General features: G+C 38.9%; 1 protein-coding gene across 7 annotated transcripts in view; it reads left to right on the top strand.

Moving 5' to 3' along the window:
* The window catches only part of MAPKAP1 (MAPK associated protein 1), a 273,571-nt gene that overhangs the window by 136,688 nt on the left and 118,913 nt on the right, over positions 1–17,970 (top strand). For 5 of the 7 annotated variants that reach the window (XM_008006232.3, XM_008006231.3, XM_008006238.3 and 2 more), the window contains one exon: positions 17,018–17,194. The exons of the other annotated variants lie outside the window; for them this stretch is intronic. In XM_008006232.3, coding sequence (XP_008004423.1) covers positions 17,018–17,194 — 177 coding nt within the window. The remainder of the gene's footprint in view (positions 1–17,017; positions 17,195–17,970) is intronic. 7 annotated transcript variants of the gene reach the window in all.

Genomic DNA, 17,970 nt, shown 5'->3' with positions numbered 1-17,970 from the left:
AATGTGGACTATAAAATTATTCCCTAAGAGATTTATGTGTATTTGGATGCTTACTATACTATAATTTTTTGGTAACTATTCCATGGTTTCTGGAAAAATTATTCTCTATAGGTTATAGACCTCAATATATACTTATTAAGTCAATATCATTAATTACTTATTTTTATTATCTTAGGGTTTTTGATTATTTGGTCTGTGGATGATTAAGAGAAATACATTAAAGTTGCCATTTTCTTGTGTGTTTATGTTAACTTTTCCTAATATTCCAACAGTTTACACTTTATATATTTCAGTTCACGTAAAGATTGATGTGTTTTATATCTTTATTATCAGTTCTACTTCAGTATAAACTGGTCTTATTCTGTTTATGATTGTGTCTTGCCTGTTTGCTTCATTTCAGCAATCTGAGCTTTTTTTTTCCTGCTCTTCTTTGCTCTTTCTTCAGTCTTTTACTTTTGCTTCTGTTTTAGATATGTTAATAATTTTGTGAGGTTTTTTTTTTTTGACTCATGTAAGTGATTTTCATTTTATAAAGACTATCTTTTTTTAATGCTTTGTTTTTTAAAAAATTTTTAATAGACTATTTTTTTAGAGCAGTTTTAGGTTTACAGAAAATTTGCACAGAAAATACAGTGAGTTCCCATATATATCCTTCCAATCCCTCATTTTACTCCTGTTACTAATATCTTACATTAGTGTGGTACATTTGTTAAAGTTGATGAACCAGTATTATTACTGTTAACAAAAGTCAGTAGTTGTACATTAGGGTTCACTCTTGTGCAGCTCTAATGGTTGTGTCACACAGAATGGCTTCACTGCCCTAAAAATGTCCTGTGCTCTATCTATTTACCCCTACCCACCACTGCTGGCAACCACTGGCTTTTTTTCTGTCTCTATAGTATTGCGTTTTACAGAATGCCATCTAGTTGGAATCATACCATATGTAGCCTTTTCAGACTAGCTTTTTTCACTTAGCAATATGCATTTAAGGTTCCTTTGTGTGGTAACACTTATTTCTCACTATTGTTAAGTAATATTCGACTGCATGGATTTACCACAGTTCATTTATTCATTCATCTATTGAAAGATATCTTGGTTGCTTCTAATTTTTGGGAATTATGAATAAAGACGCTATAAGTATTCATGTGCAGATTTTTATGTGGATGTAAGTTTTCAGCTCATTTGGGCAAATACGTAGGAGTGTGATTGCCAAATTGTATGGTAAGCCTATGATGTAAGACGCTGCCAAACTGTCTTCCAAAGTGGTCATACCATTTGGCATTCCCACCAGTGAGGAATGAGAGTTGTTGCTCCAATCCTCACCAGCATTTGGTTTTAATCGGTATTTTCAATTTTAGCTGTTTTAATAGGTGTGTAGTGGTATGTTGTTGTTTTAATTTGTAATTCCCTAATGACATCATGTTGAGCATCTTCATATGCTTATTTGTTACCTGTTTGTGTTCTTTGGTGAGCTGTTCAGATCTTTTGCCCATTTTTAATGGCCGCCTGTTAGACAGTCCAGTATATAACAAGACAAGGTATAGTCATGCATTGGAGATAACTCTGGATTAGCATCATTCTGATATGACCTCAGCTATCTAGACTGCTTAGGGAAAGTTGGTGGGTTTTGTAGCTATTTGAGGGTTTATCTCATTAAGCATCAAATTTTATTCATTTAAGACTAGGTCTCACTCTGTTGCTCAGGTTGGAGTGCGGTTGTGCAATCATAGTTCACTGCAGTCTTGAACTCCTGGGCTTAAGTGATCCTCCCACCTCTGCCTCCAAAGTAGCTAGAACTACAGGTGCATGTCACCACACTTGGCTAATATTTAACATTTTTTGTAGTGGCACAAATTTTTTGCAAGCACTTTGCTGCCTGGGGTAGTCTTGAATTCCTGGCTTAAAGCAATCATCCTGCCTCAGCCTCCCAAAGTACTAGAATCATAGGCATGAGCCACCATGCCTGGCCAAACTTCATTTTAGTTATTCTTCATAGAAGCTCTCTAAATTGTGTTAACATCTTTTTGTACCTTCTTAATCAGAATATAACATAGTGGCTGAAAGTGTGAGATTCACAGCCACAGGCTGGGTTTTAATTCTGGTGTTAATGCTTACTAGCAGGGTGATTTTCAATGAATTACTTAAGCCCCATGTAGTATGATTTTCTCATGTATAAAATGAGGGTAGAAACTAACAGGGTAGTAATGAAAATAAAATGAGAAAATATATAGCAATTGCTCAATAAATGTTCATTTCTGCTCCTGCTAACTACTGTAACTGCAGCCGGCTACTACTACAACCAATATTAGTAACTAGTTCAGCAGTAGTAGTGTAATTTAGTCCTTTTTTGATGACTCAGGTAATTTTACTATGCTATGATATTCCGACGCCCTGTGGACTTAGGACAGTATTTAGCAGTGTTTGACCTGACATTATATATTTCCAGACAACTTTGTTATTTGAACTCTTGAGTATGTTCTGCGTGCCCACTTGTGACTTCTCCCATGTCTGCGTTGCTGCTTCTGCTTTATATTTCTTAGAGTCATCGTGAGAACTACTCACCTAAACAGTGTAGCTGAAGTGGCCCTTCCTATTCTGACTCCCAGCTGTGCTCCCATGTACCTTAAGGCATCATATTCTTTTACTGGCAGGTTTTTTAACATCAGTACCATAAGTGCTTTTGCTATTTCTGTAGTCAGAAATACTTTTCTCATTCTTCTCCTCTTGACATTCTGCTTAATCTCAGAAGCTTAAGTCCTGCGTTCCTTCATTTAATAAATGTTTTTAGAGTTTCAGACCTTAAGTATTCAGGATAAAATGGAGAACAAGAGAAATGTGATCACTGCACTAAAAAATGAACAGTTTGTTGGGGAAGAAGAAATTATCAAGGGTAAAAGCACTTTGTAACTGGCTCATTTCACTTATCATTTCTATTCATTCATGCATTCAACAAATATTTATTGAGTGTTTGCTATATACCAGGCATTTTGCTGGGTATACAGTGGTGAGTAGAGCCAGGCATGGTCTCACTTTCATGAATTCCACAGTCTATTGAAGGAAGTGGGCAAATAACTAAAATAATTAATTCAAATAGTTTAAATAATGTTTGCTTTAAAACTGAATTAAGTGCTCTGAAGGGAAGGAACACTGTTTATGAGAGCCTTGCCTGGAAGTCACAGATAAATTCCCCGAGAAAGTGATACAGGAGCCACTGGGTCAGGGGAGGGTCCCAGCAGATGGAGCAGTGTGGCAGCCACCTTATTGATGGAGGAAGCATGTTGTGGTCAGGGAACAAAAGAAGGCCAGTGTGGCTGGAGCACAAAAAATGGGGAGAACAGAGTGGAATTGTTACAGGACAGGGGTCTTGATCCAGACCCCAAGAGGGTTTTTGGATCTCATGCAAGAAAGAATTCAGGGTGAGCCTGCAGTTCAAAATAATGAAAGCAAGTTTGTTAAGAAAGTAAAGAAATAAAAGAATGGCTATTCCATAGCCAAACCCTCGGGGCTGCTGGTTGCCCGTTTTTATGGTTATTTCTTGCTGATATGCTAAACAAGGGGTGGATTATTCATGCCTTCCCTTTTTAGACCATCAATATAGGGTAACTTTCTGATCTTGCCATGGCATTTGCAAACTGTCGTGGCACTGGTGGGAGTGTAGCAGTGAGGATGACCAGAGGTCACTTGTTGCCATTTTGGTTTGCATGGGTTTTGGCCGGCTCCTTTACTGCAACCTGTTTTGTCAGCAAGGTCGTTATGACCTTTATTTTGTGCTGACCTCCTGTCTCATCCTGTGACACAGAATGCCTTAACTGTCTGGGAATGCAGCCTGATAGGTTTCAGCCTCATTTTACCCAGCTCCTATTTAGATGTAGTTGCTCTGGTTCACACACCTCTGACGTTTCCCCCTGCCCTTTTTTAAGAGAACCTTTAATCCTAAGGGTTGCAGAGGGACGAAGATCCATCTTCTGTAACTTCTTCAGGCTGAATAGCGATGATTATATTCCTGCCTAACTATGAGGGTTTCTTGCATTCAGAGTAGAGAGGAGCTCAGTCAGAAGGCATCAGTATGGTAAGGTCCATTCATAACTCTTGAGTTTTGACAAAAGGTGATATCTGGAAGATTAGTAAGTGTTTAATTTAAGAAAACATTCAGTAAGCTTGTCCTGTGTTCCTGTACAAAGAGTATAACAGCAATATATTCCACAAGAGTAAAGCAAAATAAGTAAAGTTATTCCAAGTAAACTAAATTAGAAGGCTTTACATGAACTGGGCAACTGTTGGAACTAAGCTGATATGGGATTGTTAGCTGATTGTAATGCGCCCAGAATTAGAATACTGATTCAGATTTTTACATTACTCATCACTCTTGTTTCTTCCGAGCAGCAGTCAGAGAACTGGTTGGTTCACAGGAGCAGGGTTAGCCTAAATTGCAGAAACAAACTTAAAAACAACTAATGAGACTAGAATTTAATAGCAAGTATACCATAGTTCTTGAAACATAATATTTCATTCTCCAGTTTTTCATTTTTACTAAAGACAAATCATAGTAAGACTGATTTACTTTATTACACTTGACCTGATTATTTGTATAAAGTGCAGCAAGAATAATTATTTTTCACATAGGCTCTTTTAAAACGGACTTTGATGAAACCCTGTTCCACAGAAAGAATCTTAGTTAAGACTTCTTAAAGCCAAGCTCAGCCATGGTTTTGTACCCTCAAATACCTATCAGTTGAGTAAATTCCTCTCTTCTTGGGGTCCCAAGATAACTTGGGGCTCCTGGACCTGTTAGAAAGTGACATTCTTTACTTATCACAGGTCAGAAACCTTGTACACACCATTCCAGTTAAAGCCTTGGTAAAATAACCGGTGTCTTCAATTGTGTTCTGTTATAAAAGAAAACAGATTCTTATTGTACTTTATGCAAATAACTATATTGCCATAAATTAAGAATGCTTACAAATAGTTTCCAAATTTTGGAGAAATCAACAGAGAAACAAATATGCTTCAAATTTTGTTTACAAGAGTATACTTTACTTAATTGCTAAAAGCTGTAAATAGCTCAAATGAAAAGTTTCCTTGACTCTGAAAAACAAAAGATCAACAGCATCTTTTTCGTTTGTTTGTTTGTTTTGTTGAGATAGAGTCTCGCTGCCATCGAGCAGGCTGGAGTGCAGTGGTATGATCTCAGCTCACTGCAACCTCCGCCTCCCAGGTTCAAGCAATTCTCCTTCCTCAGCCTCCTGAATAGCTGGGATTACAGGCGTGCACCACCACACCTGGATAATTTTTGTATTTTTTAGTAAAGATGGGATTTCAGCATGTGTTTGCCAGGCTGGTCTCAAACTCCTGACCTCAGGTGATCCACCTGCCTCGGCCTCCCAGAGTGCTAGGATTACAGGCATGAGCCACTGCACCTGGCAGGATCAGCAGCATTTAAGCAAAGTTAAAAAGATTACTTTAGTTTTCTATTGGTCCAGTTAATTCAGTTAACTCCTGTTCTATTTGATATGCATGAACATTCCAGCTCTTCATAAGAGTTTTAAAAGTTGTTTCCTCTATTCTAATGTTACAATTTCCAAAGTTATTAGAAACCTGCATTTAAGAACACCTGCTAGAGTTCTATAGTTAATTATAAACCACCTTCTAAAGAGGATTAAAACAAGACAGCAATGGTCTGTAGATGACAAAAAGTTTTAGGACAGCCACTATTAAAGCCACAATTAATAAAGAAATTTGGTTACTTCTGTGGCACACAAAATTTTACCTAACAATTATAATTATTAATTACATACACTAAGTTATATTAGAATTATAGAAGTTTCCCATAATTTGGAACATATACCAATAACACATTTATGCACATATAGTCTCAAAGAAAGCAAAACACCATTTTACATTTGATAATGTATGATTTTTATACCAAATAAGCCAGATTTCACCTTTATATTAATATACTATTAATATGAAACCCAATTTTTAATAAAATCTTTTAGACATATTTACTGAATTTTGATGTTTAACCTTAAGTTAAGATTCTTATAAACCTTTATAACCCTTTACATTTTTTTTTGTGAAAGAGCAGATGAGTGCTCTAAGAAAAACCTGTTGTGCTTTTATTCTAAAATTTAATTCGTGGAAAAACTGAATATTACCCCTTTAACTTTAGCCAGTATGTTCACACACAGAATCTCTTACAATTACTTTTTATAAACCTTTCACAACTTGTTTAAACCTTTAGATTTTTTTTTCTTACTTAAAACAATCCTTTAATACTTTAGGCAGAAAAAAAATTCACATTCCCGTGATTTCTTGTAATCTTTCACCAAAAACAAGTTTTTCTTTCTTTACACATTGCATGTAAAATTGTTTTAGTAGTTTCAATTGCATGTTATAATGTTAACTCTTAGCAACTTTTATTTTTGGTGAAAACCTTGGTAAGTTTGAGATTTTAATTCTGCACTAGGTGTGGAGCCTGCCTAGGACACACCAGGCAGAAGTGCATATAAGGTCTGACTCTCCAGCATAGCTAGGGGCGTGGCTAACTCCACATGTCCCCAGGCCTTACCTAGCTGTAAACCAGGCAAGTTGTACAGTAAGAGTCATAGTGGCATTTTATGAAGTATTTAGGAGACCTAACTACCTTCGAATTGTACAACATTTCTTGCATAAATTCCCTTTCACAAATTGTTTCACGACTTACCCAGACCATTTGAGACTCTTGGACTTTCTGACTTGCCCTAAACTTCCCTCCTTTTAAACAACCGGTCATTTCACTTTAGGAGAAGAACTTACCATACAAGATCCTTTCTTATATCAAATGTCTTTCTTTGTAATCTTCTTTGTATAGCTAGGGGGCATGGCTAATTCCACATGTCCCCAGGCCTTATCTAGAATTTAATGGCTTTAAGGTAGGTAAATTAAAAAGTTTTTAAAAGTTAAAGCAGTTTATGACCTTAAAGCATTTAGCCAACTTAATATCTGACCTGCATAATTTAGACTATAAACATTTTTATCAGTCATTTTTAATGCTATTTTCATTTCCCAAAGATTACTTAAGTTACATAAACTAAAAGGCATTACAATTTTTATTTTGCTTTTAAAATATTTGATTTAAGTGCTATTTTTGTTTAAGCCAATTAGAGCTCTTTCATATAAACATTGCATACAACACATATGTAGCTACACGGAAAGACAGAAGAAGATTATACAGTAGTTTTAAGATTTTTCATTTGCCAGTTAAGTTTCTTAATTGGATTACTGGCTTTAGGGTGGAGCTCTTGGAAGAACAGGGCCAGGAAAAGGGTCTCTGGTGCCTCCTATTTTTCCTAAGGAGTCCAGGCTGTCAGAGCTTGAATATCCGCTTTTAATTAAACTGATTTTAACTGTAGCACTCTCTAATAATGTCCTTTTAGAATTTCTTATGCCAAGCTGCTGATATTTCTGGCTTTTGAATTTTACCAAAGGTAACCTCCCAAGTATTTAGAGAAAGGAAAATTTAAGATAGTCTGTGGAGGAGAAGAGAATAGACAAGGTCATGCAGATATTAAACCAGAAACAACTTGCTTCCTAGGTGGGAAATTGAACCTGGACCGCCACTGTGAAAGTGCAAAAACCTTAGCTACTGAACTATAGCACAGGGTAGTCTCCCTTTACTTTCCCAGAAGGAGTCTAGAGTAGTTCATTTTGAGCTTGCAAAGGCTTTTAACTATTTAATATGATTTTTAGAGCTAACTATGACATGAACCCTAAAATTCCTGTTCCCTGGAGGGTGGAGACCAGGAGAAAGTACTGCCACATGGTTAAAAGGTAAAGCTCCTAAGGGCGTAAAACAAGGTGGAGACGTCATCTAGTTTTTTTGCTTTAGGGACTCGTATTCAAGTTGTTACTGACCAGCTTGCTGGGTTGTCTTGAAAAGTGGGCTTATAGGTGTTCTAAGCCTGTGTTTTACCCTGAAGTACCCCTCGACACAGAAAGACTAATTCATAGCACAAAATATACCAGCTTAAGACTAGCCTTAGAACTCTTTTTCGCATTAATCAAAGCTTTACAGAGGACATAAACACTGATTTTTTTTTTTTTAAACCATTCATTCAACTGTTTGCACAGAGAGGGAGAAACCAGAAATCTGACTGGAAAGAAATTCTTACCCTTTTGTCAGCATGCCAGGCCTCTGGATTCCCTTTCCCTGAGCGGCACCAGTGATCCAGCTTGCAGCACCATCACTCTGGGGGCCAAGCTGCATCATAAAGGAAAATTATTTTTTTCATTCTGGCCAGAGCAAAATACATGTGATAAAACATAGACATTAGCCACTCTGCTTAGCACCCAATATCAAACTGGCAAGGCTTAAATTTGCCCTCTGATGGGCCCCATCATCTTTAATCCAGCCTCTGACTTAGAGTTTCAACACGTGTTGGCTGGGCAGGATAGTTGCCCTGAGTAACAGAAAAGAAAGGAAAGGAAAAGTACAGAAGGAAAGTATTGCCTGTGGCAGGGTGGGAAGGTGAAGAGCTTAGGAAGGCCAGGTAGAAGACCCATTCATTGCAGCCAACAATGAAAAGTTCAGGTGGCCACTTGTTGGTTGCAAAGGGACCTTTTCCAGCAGTCCCATCAGCTCTCAAGTTTTGCCTTTTAGGGAGGAAAAGGCTCCTTATATCCCACGATCCTGTACATGCCTATCCCTGTCATCCACAGTCATCAGCAAAGAGTGCAAGGCAGATTAATCCAAAGAGAACAACAGGTAACATCCCGTAGTGCCAAACCTGTTCTTATCCAAGGACTTTACCGAAAGGGGCCTTTAGCCCTCCTAAGTTGGGCCTGTAACCCAAAGTCAGTCAGGCGTCCTTGCCTCTTATTAAGAGGGGACTCTAACCCACTCTGTCTTAGGAGAGACTCTAACTCCCCTAAGTTGGGCCTCTACCCCAGTCTCATTCTTTACCAATATCATTCTTTACCCATCACTTACCCAAAGTCATCCAATCGGTGCTCCAGTCTATTTCCTTTGCATCGGAGGGTCTCCTCAGTATTGTCCCTTTTGTGGTTCGTGAGAAAGATGTTACCAGACCCCACCACTTACCCAAAGTTAGCCTTTGTTGGGTCAGGGGTTTCTGCAGTATAGTCGCTTTTGTCGTTGCCAGAAAGATGTTACAGGACAAGGGTCCCAATCCAGACCCCAAGAGAGGGTTCTTGGATCTCACGCAAGAAAGAATTCAGGGCGAGTCCACAGTGCAAAATGAAAACAAGTTTATTAAGAAAAGGAATAAAAGAATGGCTACTCCATAGACAGAGCGGTCCCGAGGGCTGCTGGTTGCCTATTTTTATGATTATTTCTTGATGATATGCCAAACAACAGTGGATTATTCATGCCTCCCCTTTTTAGGCCATATAGGGTAACTTTCTGATGTTGTCATGGCATTTGTAAATTGTCATGGCGCTGGTGGGAATGTAGCAGTGAGGACAACCAGAGGTCACTCTTGTTGCCATTTTGGTTTTGGTGGGTTTTAGCTGACTCCATTACTGCAGGCTTTTATCAGCAATGCCTTTATGACCTGTATTTTGTGCTGACCTCCTGTCTCATCTGAATGCCTTAACCGTCTGGGAATGCAGCTCAGTAGGTTTCAGCCTCATTTTACCCAGCTCAATGTAAGATGGAGTTGCTCTGACTCACACGCCTCTGACAGAAGGAGACGGAGAGGTAGGCAGGGGTCACAGTGGGGACTGAGAGAAGTGGACAGATTCTGGTAGTATTTGAGAAATGGAATTCACAAGGACTTGGGCTGAACTTGATATGGAGAGTGTGGCAGAGGAGAGGTTTCATACTCGCACACCTTGATACACTGTGGTGCCCTTCACTGAAATAGCTAGCATTGGAACAGCAGGTTTCATTGGGATTTGCTGTGTGACTAGGAGGGATAGGGGCAGCATGACTTTGGTTTTCTGCCTGTTAGTTTGAGATGGCTCTGCTAGATCCAAACGAAGTGTTCAAGTAGACACTTATATTTTCTTGTCTAGAGTTTAGAGGGGAGAGATATGAGCTGGAAATGTGAATTTAGGAGTCATGTACGTAGATATTAATTAAAACTTGTAGCATGGATAAATAAAAAGAGAGACAGGCCTAAGACTGGATGGACATTGAAGAACTGTGTGGATGGCAGGGTTGAAATGGGATATCCTACAGAAACAGGTTTCTCAGTGTGAGTGGAGTTCAGTTTTGGGTGTAATGAAGGCAGAGATTACTTGAGAGACATCCAAGTGAATGAAGAAGTCTTTTTTCTTTTTCTTTTTCAAGACAGTGTCTCACTCTGTTGCTCACGCTGCTGCAGGGGTGCAATCACAGCTCACGGCAGCCTCATCCTCCCAGGCTCAAGCTATCCTCGCACCTCACCTCCTGAGTAGCTGGGACTACAAGCACGTGCCACTACACACAGCTAATTTTTGTATTTTTTACAGAGATGGAATTTCACCATGTTGCCCAGGCTAGTCTCAAACTCCTGGGCTCAAGCAGTCTGCCTGTCTTGACCTCCCAAAGTGCTAGAATTATAGGTGTGAGTCACCACACCCGGCAATAAGTCTTACAAGTAGTAGTAGCATAGTTTTCAGTCTGGACTGTGTCTATTTTATGGGCTTGTATTCCCCAGTCCATACACAATGCTTAACACATAGCAAATACACAATAATTTGTGGAATGGGTGAGAGGACATAGGAACATTTAAAGACCTGGACTGAAATTCTCTATCCTTGCCCTGCCGAGGAGGCCCTTCTTCAGATGTCTGCTAAAACAAGCTTCTGACTGTATATAGAATTTTATTCAGTAAAAATCACCAAGTTAGATTTCTCAACCTGCTGATTTATTTTATTTAAGTGACAGATGTGGAATTATTGCGTACATTTTGTTCGGTGACCTACACAGAAAGAAAACCCATTACAACAATTCCCAGTTGCTAGTCACCACACTACTAGGTAATGGGTTGGTAGATACACACTGGAGGGCCTACTGTGTGTCACACCACATGCTAAAGCACTTCAAGTGTATGATTTTATTCCTTACAACATCTCTGTAAGTTATAGATAATAACCTTATTTTGCAGGAGAGAAACCAAGGATCCGGAAGTTATCTGACTTCCTGAGGTTTTTTTGGACCTCCCTTTCCTGAGGGTTTTGGAAAAAAGGAAATCTTGATCATCTTAAAAGTCTTTTCTCTGATTTCAGAGAGATCAGCTTCTGAGCTGCAATCCTCATGACCCTTTTTCCCTTGCTAATACCCAATACACTATTAACATTGATTGTCTCATCAAAATAAACACCAAAGCCCAAGTAATGAGAGTTCTGGACATTTAAAAATCATGTGCTCTTTTATTTTTCGTGTAAAAAAACACAATGAGCATTCATCTATCTGGTCATCATACTTAAGTGTGTTTTACATTTTCTGAGGATGAGTGAATTTTTATGAGTATGTAAATTGAACATGCCAGATCACATTTGGGAGAAATCTGGGATGATTCCTGGAATGCTCCTGAATTTTCACATATGAATTAAATGCCATCTATATATGGGCTGTAGGCTTCTGTTACTTTGTGAAAGCTATACTGGCCTTTGAACATAAAAGGAATATTGGTTAAACAATTCAATGAAATACATTTTTTAATGGAAAATTTTAACCTCATTTGATGAAACATGAATAAATGAAAGTTGTACTCATTAAAGATTTAGAGATATGATTTATATATCATATGTATTCTGCCCTGTACGTCCCCCACCCCCACCTCTTTTTTGGCAGCAGGCTCTATTTTGCATCCGTTCATTGTTCAAACTTCAAGTTCTCCTGGAGACTTCATGGTCCTGTGAAAGGGACTGTTCTTTTTATGCCAACCCAACTCTAAAATTAAGTCTCTTCCTGTGGATCCAATTATCCTGTACTCGTTCATTGTTCTTTTGATCATTCCTCTTTCTCTGGTGGTGACTCAGAAACAGGACTTTTAGGTCTCTGCCCCATGCTATCTACCATGCTACTGTGAGATAGTTAATTCAGCTTCTGCACGATCAGAAGCTCAAGAGCAGTAGAAGAAATCTTAGCAAAATGAGAATCTTTCTTCATGCAGGCACTGTACAATAAATTCAATCATTCAATCCTTACAAGACCCTTATGCAGTAGATATGGTTACTTCCTTCATGATTCCAAAACTCGGTAGAGAAAATGACCACTTAGGAACAAGGGGACGTGAGTGAGGCTGACAATGCTCAGGGTCTCCAGGACAAGTGATTCTCTGTGTGGCAGGGCTAAGAGATTTCCCTGCATTCTTCATACTGCTTCAGATTTCTAAATTGTGCACAATAAAAATGTGCTACCCCTATCAAAAATAAACCTTTTATAAAGAAAGGAAAATAAAAGTTATCTGTACTCAGGATATTTGGAAAGTATAGAAAATTAGAAGGAAAAGAGTACTAGTGACTTAAATATATGTATAACCTTAACCCATTTGGTACACTTATTTCTAGTCTTTTCATGTGTGACAATTGAGAATTTTTACATAGTATCATCATTTCTCACTGTTTTTTCTCCATAAAAAGTGAGATGCCCGTATTCGTATCTTGATGGACTATAAAAATTCCCCTTTCATCCTCACCTCTTCCTGAGCTGCCTTCTCCTCTAGTCTTGAATTACAATCTTTGACACATGTGCATTGCCTAGAAAGCCCTATTTGGTTAACAGATATCACTGTGAAAAGCAAGAACACAAAAAGAAAAGCTTATTACTTCCCTTCTTCTTGTTAACACATACCTCATTAATAATACCCTTTGCTGGTTGGGCATGGTGGCCCATGCCTATAATCCCAGCACTTTGGGAGGCCAAGGCGGGTGGATCACGAGGTCAGGAGTTCGAGACCAGCCTGGCCAACATGGCAAAACACTGTCTCTACTAACAATACAAAAATTAGCCTGGTGTGGTGGCAGGCGCCTATAATCCCAGTCACTCGGGAGGCTGAGACAGGAGAATCGCTTGAACCCGGGAGGCAGAGGTTTCAATGAGCAGAGATCATGCCATTTTCATTGCACTCTAGCCTGGGTGACAAGAGCAAGACTCCGTCTCAAAAATAATAATGATACCCTTTGCTTTTTTCATAGAGTGATTCAGTCTTGAAGTTCATATCTTCATTCATTCAACAAATGTTTGTTAAGTACCTTCTAAATGCCAGTCATTTTACCCTTTAGTAAGTATGGAGAGATAATAGAAGAATCCTTGCTCTTTACAACACAGATGCAGAAATAGGAAAAAGCAATATGACTAGTGATGTACAGAAATATTGACCAAATTTTGTAAGACCACAAAGGAGAATTGCTTGAATTTCGGAGATCCAAGCGAGTCTCCTAAAGAAGTCAAGGAAAGCTGTTTTTCAGATAAGAAAATGGAGCTCAAAGAGATTTCGTCTAAGAATTTGAGTTAGCATTAAAACCAGATGTGTCTGCAAAATCCCTGTTCTTTCCACCAAACTATGTCATGGGAAGTGCCCCTGTTTTCATTGTGTTGTAAACTCTTGAGATGTCTGTATCAGGGGATTTCCTGAGGCAGGGACCAGAGCTGCCACCTTTCTTTTTCTCTCCCCATTTCAAAGTCCACCAGTTTTTTATTTGATTAAAGAATAATGGACAAGAAGTAGGGAGACCAGTTTTCGAGACCAGCTTTGCCTCCGTTTAACTGGGTGATCATAAGCATGTTATCCTTCTTTTCTCTGCCTCCATTTCCCATCTGTAAAAGTAAGGAGGTTGAACTAAATCTATTTTTTTGTAAGCAATATGTCATGGTTTCCTCCTTCTCATCAAAGTGTGTCACATTTCCATAGATGACTGGGTTCCCAAGTGCTTCAGGAGGTCTCGACACACCATGACTTTGGCAGAGAAATGGGTGGGAGTCAAGAGGGACAGCTCTTGGCTGCCTGGATTTGAATCTCAGCCCCGTCACTTACATGCTGTTTAATCTTGAGCAAGCCACCTAATCCTATTGAGGCTCAGCTATCTAATTTGTAAAACAGAAATAATAAATGATTCATTTACAAAGTTGATGTGAAGTTTCAGTGAGCTTATATATCTAAGCCATGTTGCAGAGTGTCTGGCTCATAGTACTTAGTATATGTAGCTATTGATACTGCTGGTATTGTACTAGTACTAATTTGGAGTCCTGAAGCAGTTTTAGCAGTCAAAATATAACAGTAGATTCTTTTACTAATGATTCCTTTATAAAAGCACAAAGAAACCAATATGTCCATGTGTAAAATATAGAATTTTAGTCATTATCTCCTCAGATTTTCAATTAAGGGGTCAGAAGAGTTGGAGCACTATTTGCTGCTAGACTTTACTGATGACCCAGAAGAGGTTTCCATTAGTCTTTTATAATATGGCAGGAATCAGTCTTCTTTTCCTTCCTCTGTTCCTGGTGCTCAGGACAGGCCACAGCACAGGGGGGCACTTTACAAATGTGTTTTGAATGAGTGATTTCACACTTCATATTTAAGAACTGGGGAGAATAATAGCGGTTGGCAGCAAACCTTTGGGATCTCAAATCTTAGCCTGTGATATTTGTTGAATTTGTTTTGAGAGGATTTGGGGTGTCCTTTAACAATCAAAGCAGAATTCTTCTGATATCATTGTTGGACTTTCTGCTTTGATCAATAGGCTTATTATTTGCCCCTGAACCTCCGTGGTGCTGGAGAATCAAACATTCCTCAGGTTGATTTACATGGCAATAAATAATCTGTGCTGTCTGTTGCTTGTTCCATCCATGTCTGCCCTGTTCATAAAACCCTGGGGGCTCAGTGACCCCAAGGCTGGAGCACAGTGGACATGTTGACTTCCGTTACAGATGTGTGTACACAGAACATGCTGCTCAGTTGCATTGTTGCTCTAATATGCATCCAAAATTTATGTTTAAGAATTGGTGCAACTATAAGTTAGTTTCCATATGACTTTCTTATTATAGTTACCTTCCCATTTATTTTTTATTTACGTTACATGCCAGACACTACATATATTATCTCATCTAATCTTTACAACTTCTAAGGGGTGATTATACCCTTTTTACCCAAGTGGAAACTGAAACTCGAGGTGAAGCTTATTCTTTGAAATCACATAGCCATGAGCCATGGAGCTGAAATTTGAACTCGTTCTGACCACAGAGCTCTCCTAGCCAGTATACCATGACATTTTCCTCATCCAAAGTGCTTTCTTTTGCCTCTATAATTGTTTTGTGTTTAAGTTAGTACCCTGTTGCAGAGATCCAAAAGTGTCCCATGCCATTCATAGATGAATTTTAAATATCTTAACAGCATTGCAGATACCTGAAATGTAAAGTGACAAACATAGCTAGATTACTTTCTTGTTATCAATCCGTTTAGCAAATTTACAGTTTCCATTAATTTTAATCTGTCCTTATTACCTGTTTTTTATCATAAATATCTCTTAGTCATGACAGACTCACTGAGTATAGATCACCTAAAGTAGGCTCCCTCTCTTTCAATAAGCAGAGTTGCAGCTAAAGATTTGTGAATTAATTGGGAAAATTGCAAATCAGGTAGTCAGTGAAATAATTCATTGTCACATCCAATCAATAAACTTGGTAAATCAACTCATTTAATTCAAAAAATGATCTATATAGATCAAGCAACCAATTAAACAATTAGCATACACTTTGCAATTAATTAATTTAAGCATCAATCATGTAATTAAAACTCCAAATTTAAGCTTCAGAATTTAGAATTCTGCTGCCTTGTGAACTATTGGGTTCCTGCTTCTGAAGCTCGCATACCTCTGAGGCTCGCAGGTTTGCTGTTTCGCAGTTCAACTTTGGAGCAGTTGAACTGATTGCAGTTTTACACTGTCTGTATGTTGGTACAGTTTCCCACCCTCTTTGAACAGATTAACTTTTTACTTCCCCCAAAGAGGGTATGTGTTGGTTCTAATCTGGGCAAGGCTGCAATCTGGGAGTACTGTCTGGACATTCTGGGGAGTGGGAAGTGTGCAGAAGTAGTCAAGAGGGCCAGGTATCTGTGTCAGGATCAATCCGGTCATTTGCTTTTACTCTGCTAAGGATCCGTGGTGTTTGAAGTCCGATTCTACCAACTGAGTTAGATACTCTTTAGAGAAGGGAGAACTGTATGGATTGTCTTGGTTACCTTGAGTATTTCTCCTGATCTAGAGCACAGATATTTTCTTTTTTAATTTTAATTTTACTTTTTTGAGACAGGGTCTTACTCTGTTGCACAGGTTGGAGTGAAGTAGCACCGTCATAGCTCACTGCAGCCTGACCTCACAGGCTCAAGTGATCCTCTCACCTCAGCCTCCTGAGTAGCTCACCACCATGTCTGGCTAATTTTTGTATTTTTAACAGAGACAAGGTTTTGCCATGTTGCCCAGCTAGTCTTGAACTCCTGGGATCAAGCGATCTGCCGGCCTCAGCCTCCCAAAGTGCTGGGATTACAGGCATGAGCCACCATGCCTGGCCAGATATTTTCTTAATCCTAACCATAAATCAAAAGCCTCTGACCACCACCTTCCCCGCGGCCAAATAATCTTTCCCCCTTTACAGTTTTGTTTATATCTGTTTTATATATATATATATATGTGTGTGTGTGTGTATATATATATTTACTTACATTTGTATTGTCGCTAGTGTAGTGCTTATTAGTTTTCCTCCCTACTATGCTGTAAGCTGCTGTTAGGGCTGATACTAAATCTCACCTTTGATCTAAGAGGTTAGGTTCTTTGTCGTAGCTACAATAGGGCTCAGTGAATGTTGCAAGAATAGAGTAGTATAAAGACCTTCATTTCACATTGTTTTTCTCCCCTTTGCATTGCCATATGTGTTCTCTCTATCAAATGAAGTAGGATTTGGGGTTTTTTACTGTATCGCCAGGCTTGGGGTAAAAAGCAGTCTCCTCAATTTGCTTGCTGTGCACCATACCCTCTGGTCTTCTTGTCCCTTCGCTGCCTTGGTATTCATTCACCTTTTTGGTTTTCCTTTCAGTGACAATGTCAGTGCCTACTGCCTGCATATTGCTGAGGATGATGGGGAGGTAGACACCGATTTCCCCCCGTTGGATTCCAATGAGCCCATTCATAAGTTTGGCTTCAGTACTTTGGCCCTGGTTGAAAAGTACTCATCTCCTGGTCTGACATCCAAAGAGTCACTCTTTGTTCGAATGTGAGTACTGACTCTGTTATTTCTCTCAGTATCTCATCCCAACCTTCTAGCATTTTGAATCTGATTTTGGTTTCGTTCATCAAATAAATGATATTTGGCATCTGGAGAGTCCAGTGGTAATAATGATAACTCCCAGAGAGATGTTGAGGATGACATTCACATTGTATTTCATGCCTGTGCACCTAGGCTACACAGATGGCTTTGCAGTGGCCTGTTGTGTGAAGCAGATCTCTGAACGGCAGGTCCAGAGCCAGGCCTCTGGAAACGCTGATGCACTGGGAGCCTAAGAAGCAAAACTTCTGGGTTTGCACCTTCTCTGCGAGGAATACGCATTAAATGAAAATATGCACTGTGGCCACTTCTCTCTTGTGACTTAAAATACTTTTCTCTCAGACCAAATTTGACCTTCCCAATCAGTTGCCTACCTTGAGACTAAGCACATGTCTTTAACTCTTTTTGTGCCTTTATCAGAAAAGTGTGTGTAAATGCATAAGATAAAGTCCACTGGAATATAAAAGTATTCTGTTATTTAAAGTTATCAGATTATTGAACAAATTCATGATATAGTAATATGTGTGGCTTTACTAGTAGATTAAACAATAAGATCCAGCTGCATACCTAACAGTAACTCTTGAAGCCTGTTGTTTCAAAGCAGTGATGAGCATAAATGGCATTTGAGAAATCTGCAACAGCTGTAACGTGCTGTGGTGTTAGCTGTGACTTCGGTTCATGACGGAGTCACTGGCACTGTGATTGGTTGCCTACACTTACAAATC

The sequence above is a fragment of the Chlorocebus sabaeus genome, chromosome 12, assembly GCF_047675955.1.
Source record: "Chlorocebus sabaeus isolate Y175 chromosome 12, mChlSab1.0.hap1, whole genome shotgun sequence".
Classification (NCBI taxonomy): Eukaryota; Metazoa; Chordata; class Mammalia; order Primates; family Cercopithecidae; genus Chlorocebus; species Chlorocebus sabaeus.
The sequence above is the reverse complement of the archived record's forward strand: the minus strand, read 5'-3'. Positions and strand labels throughout refer to the sequence as shown.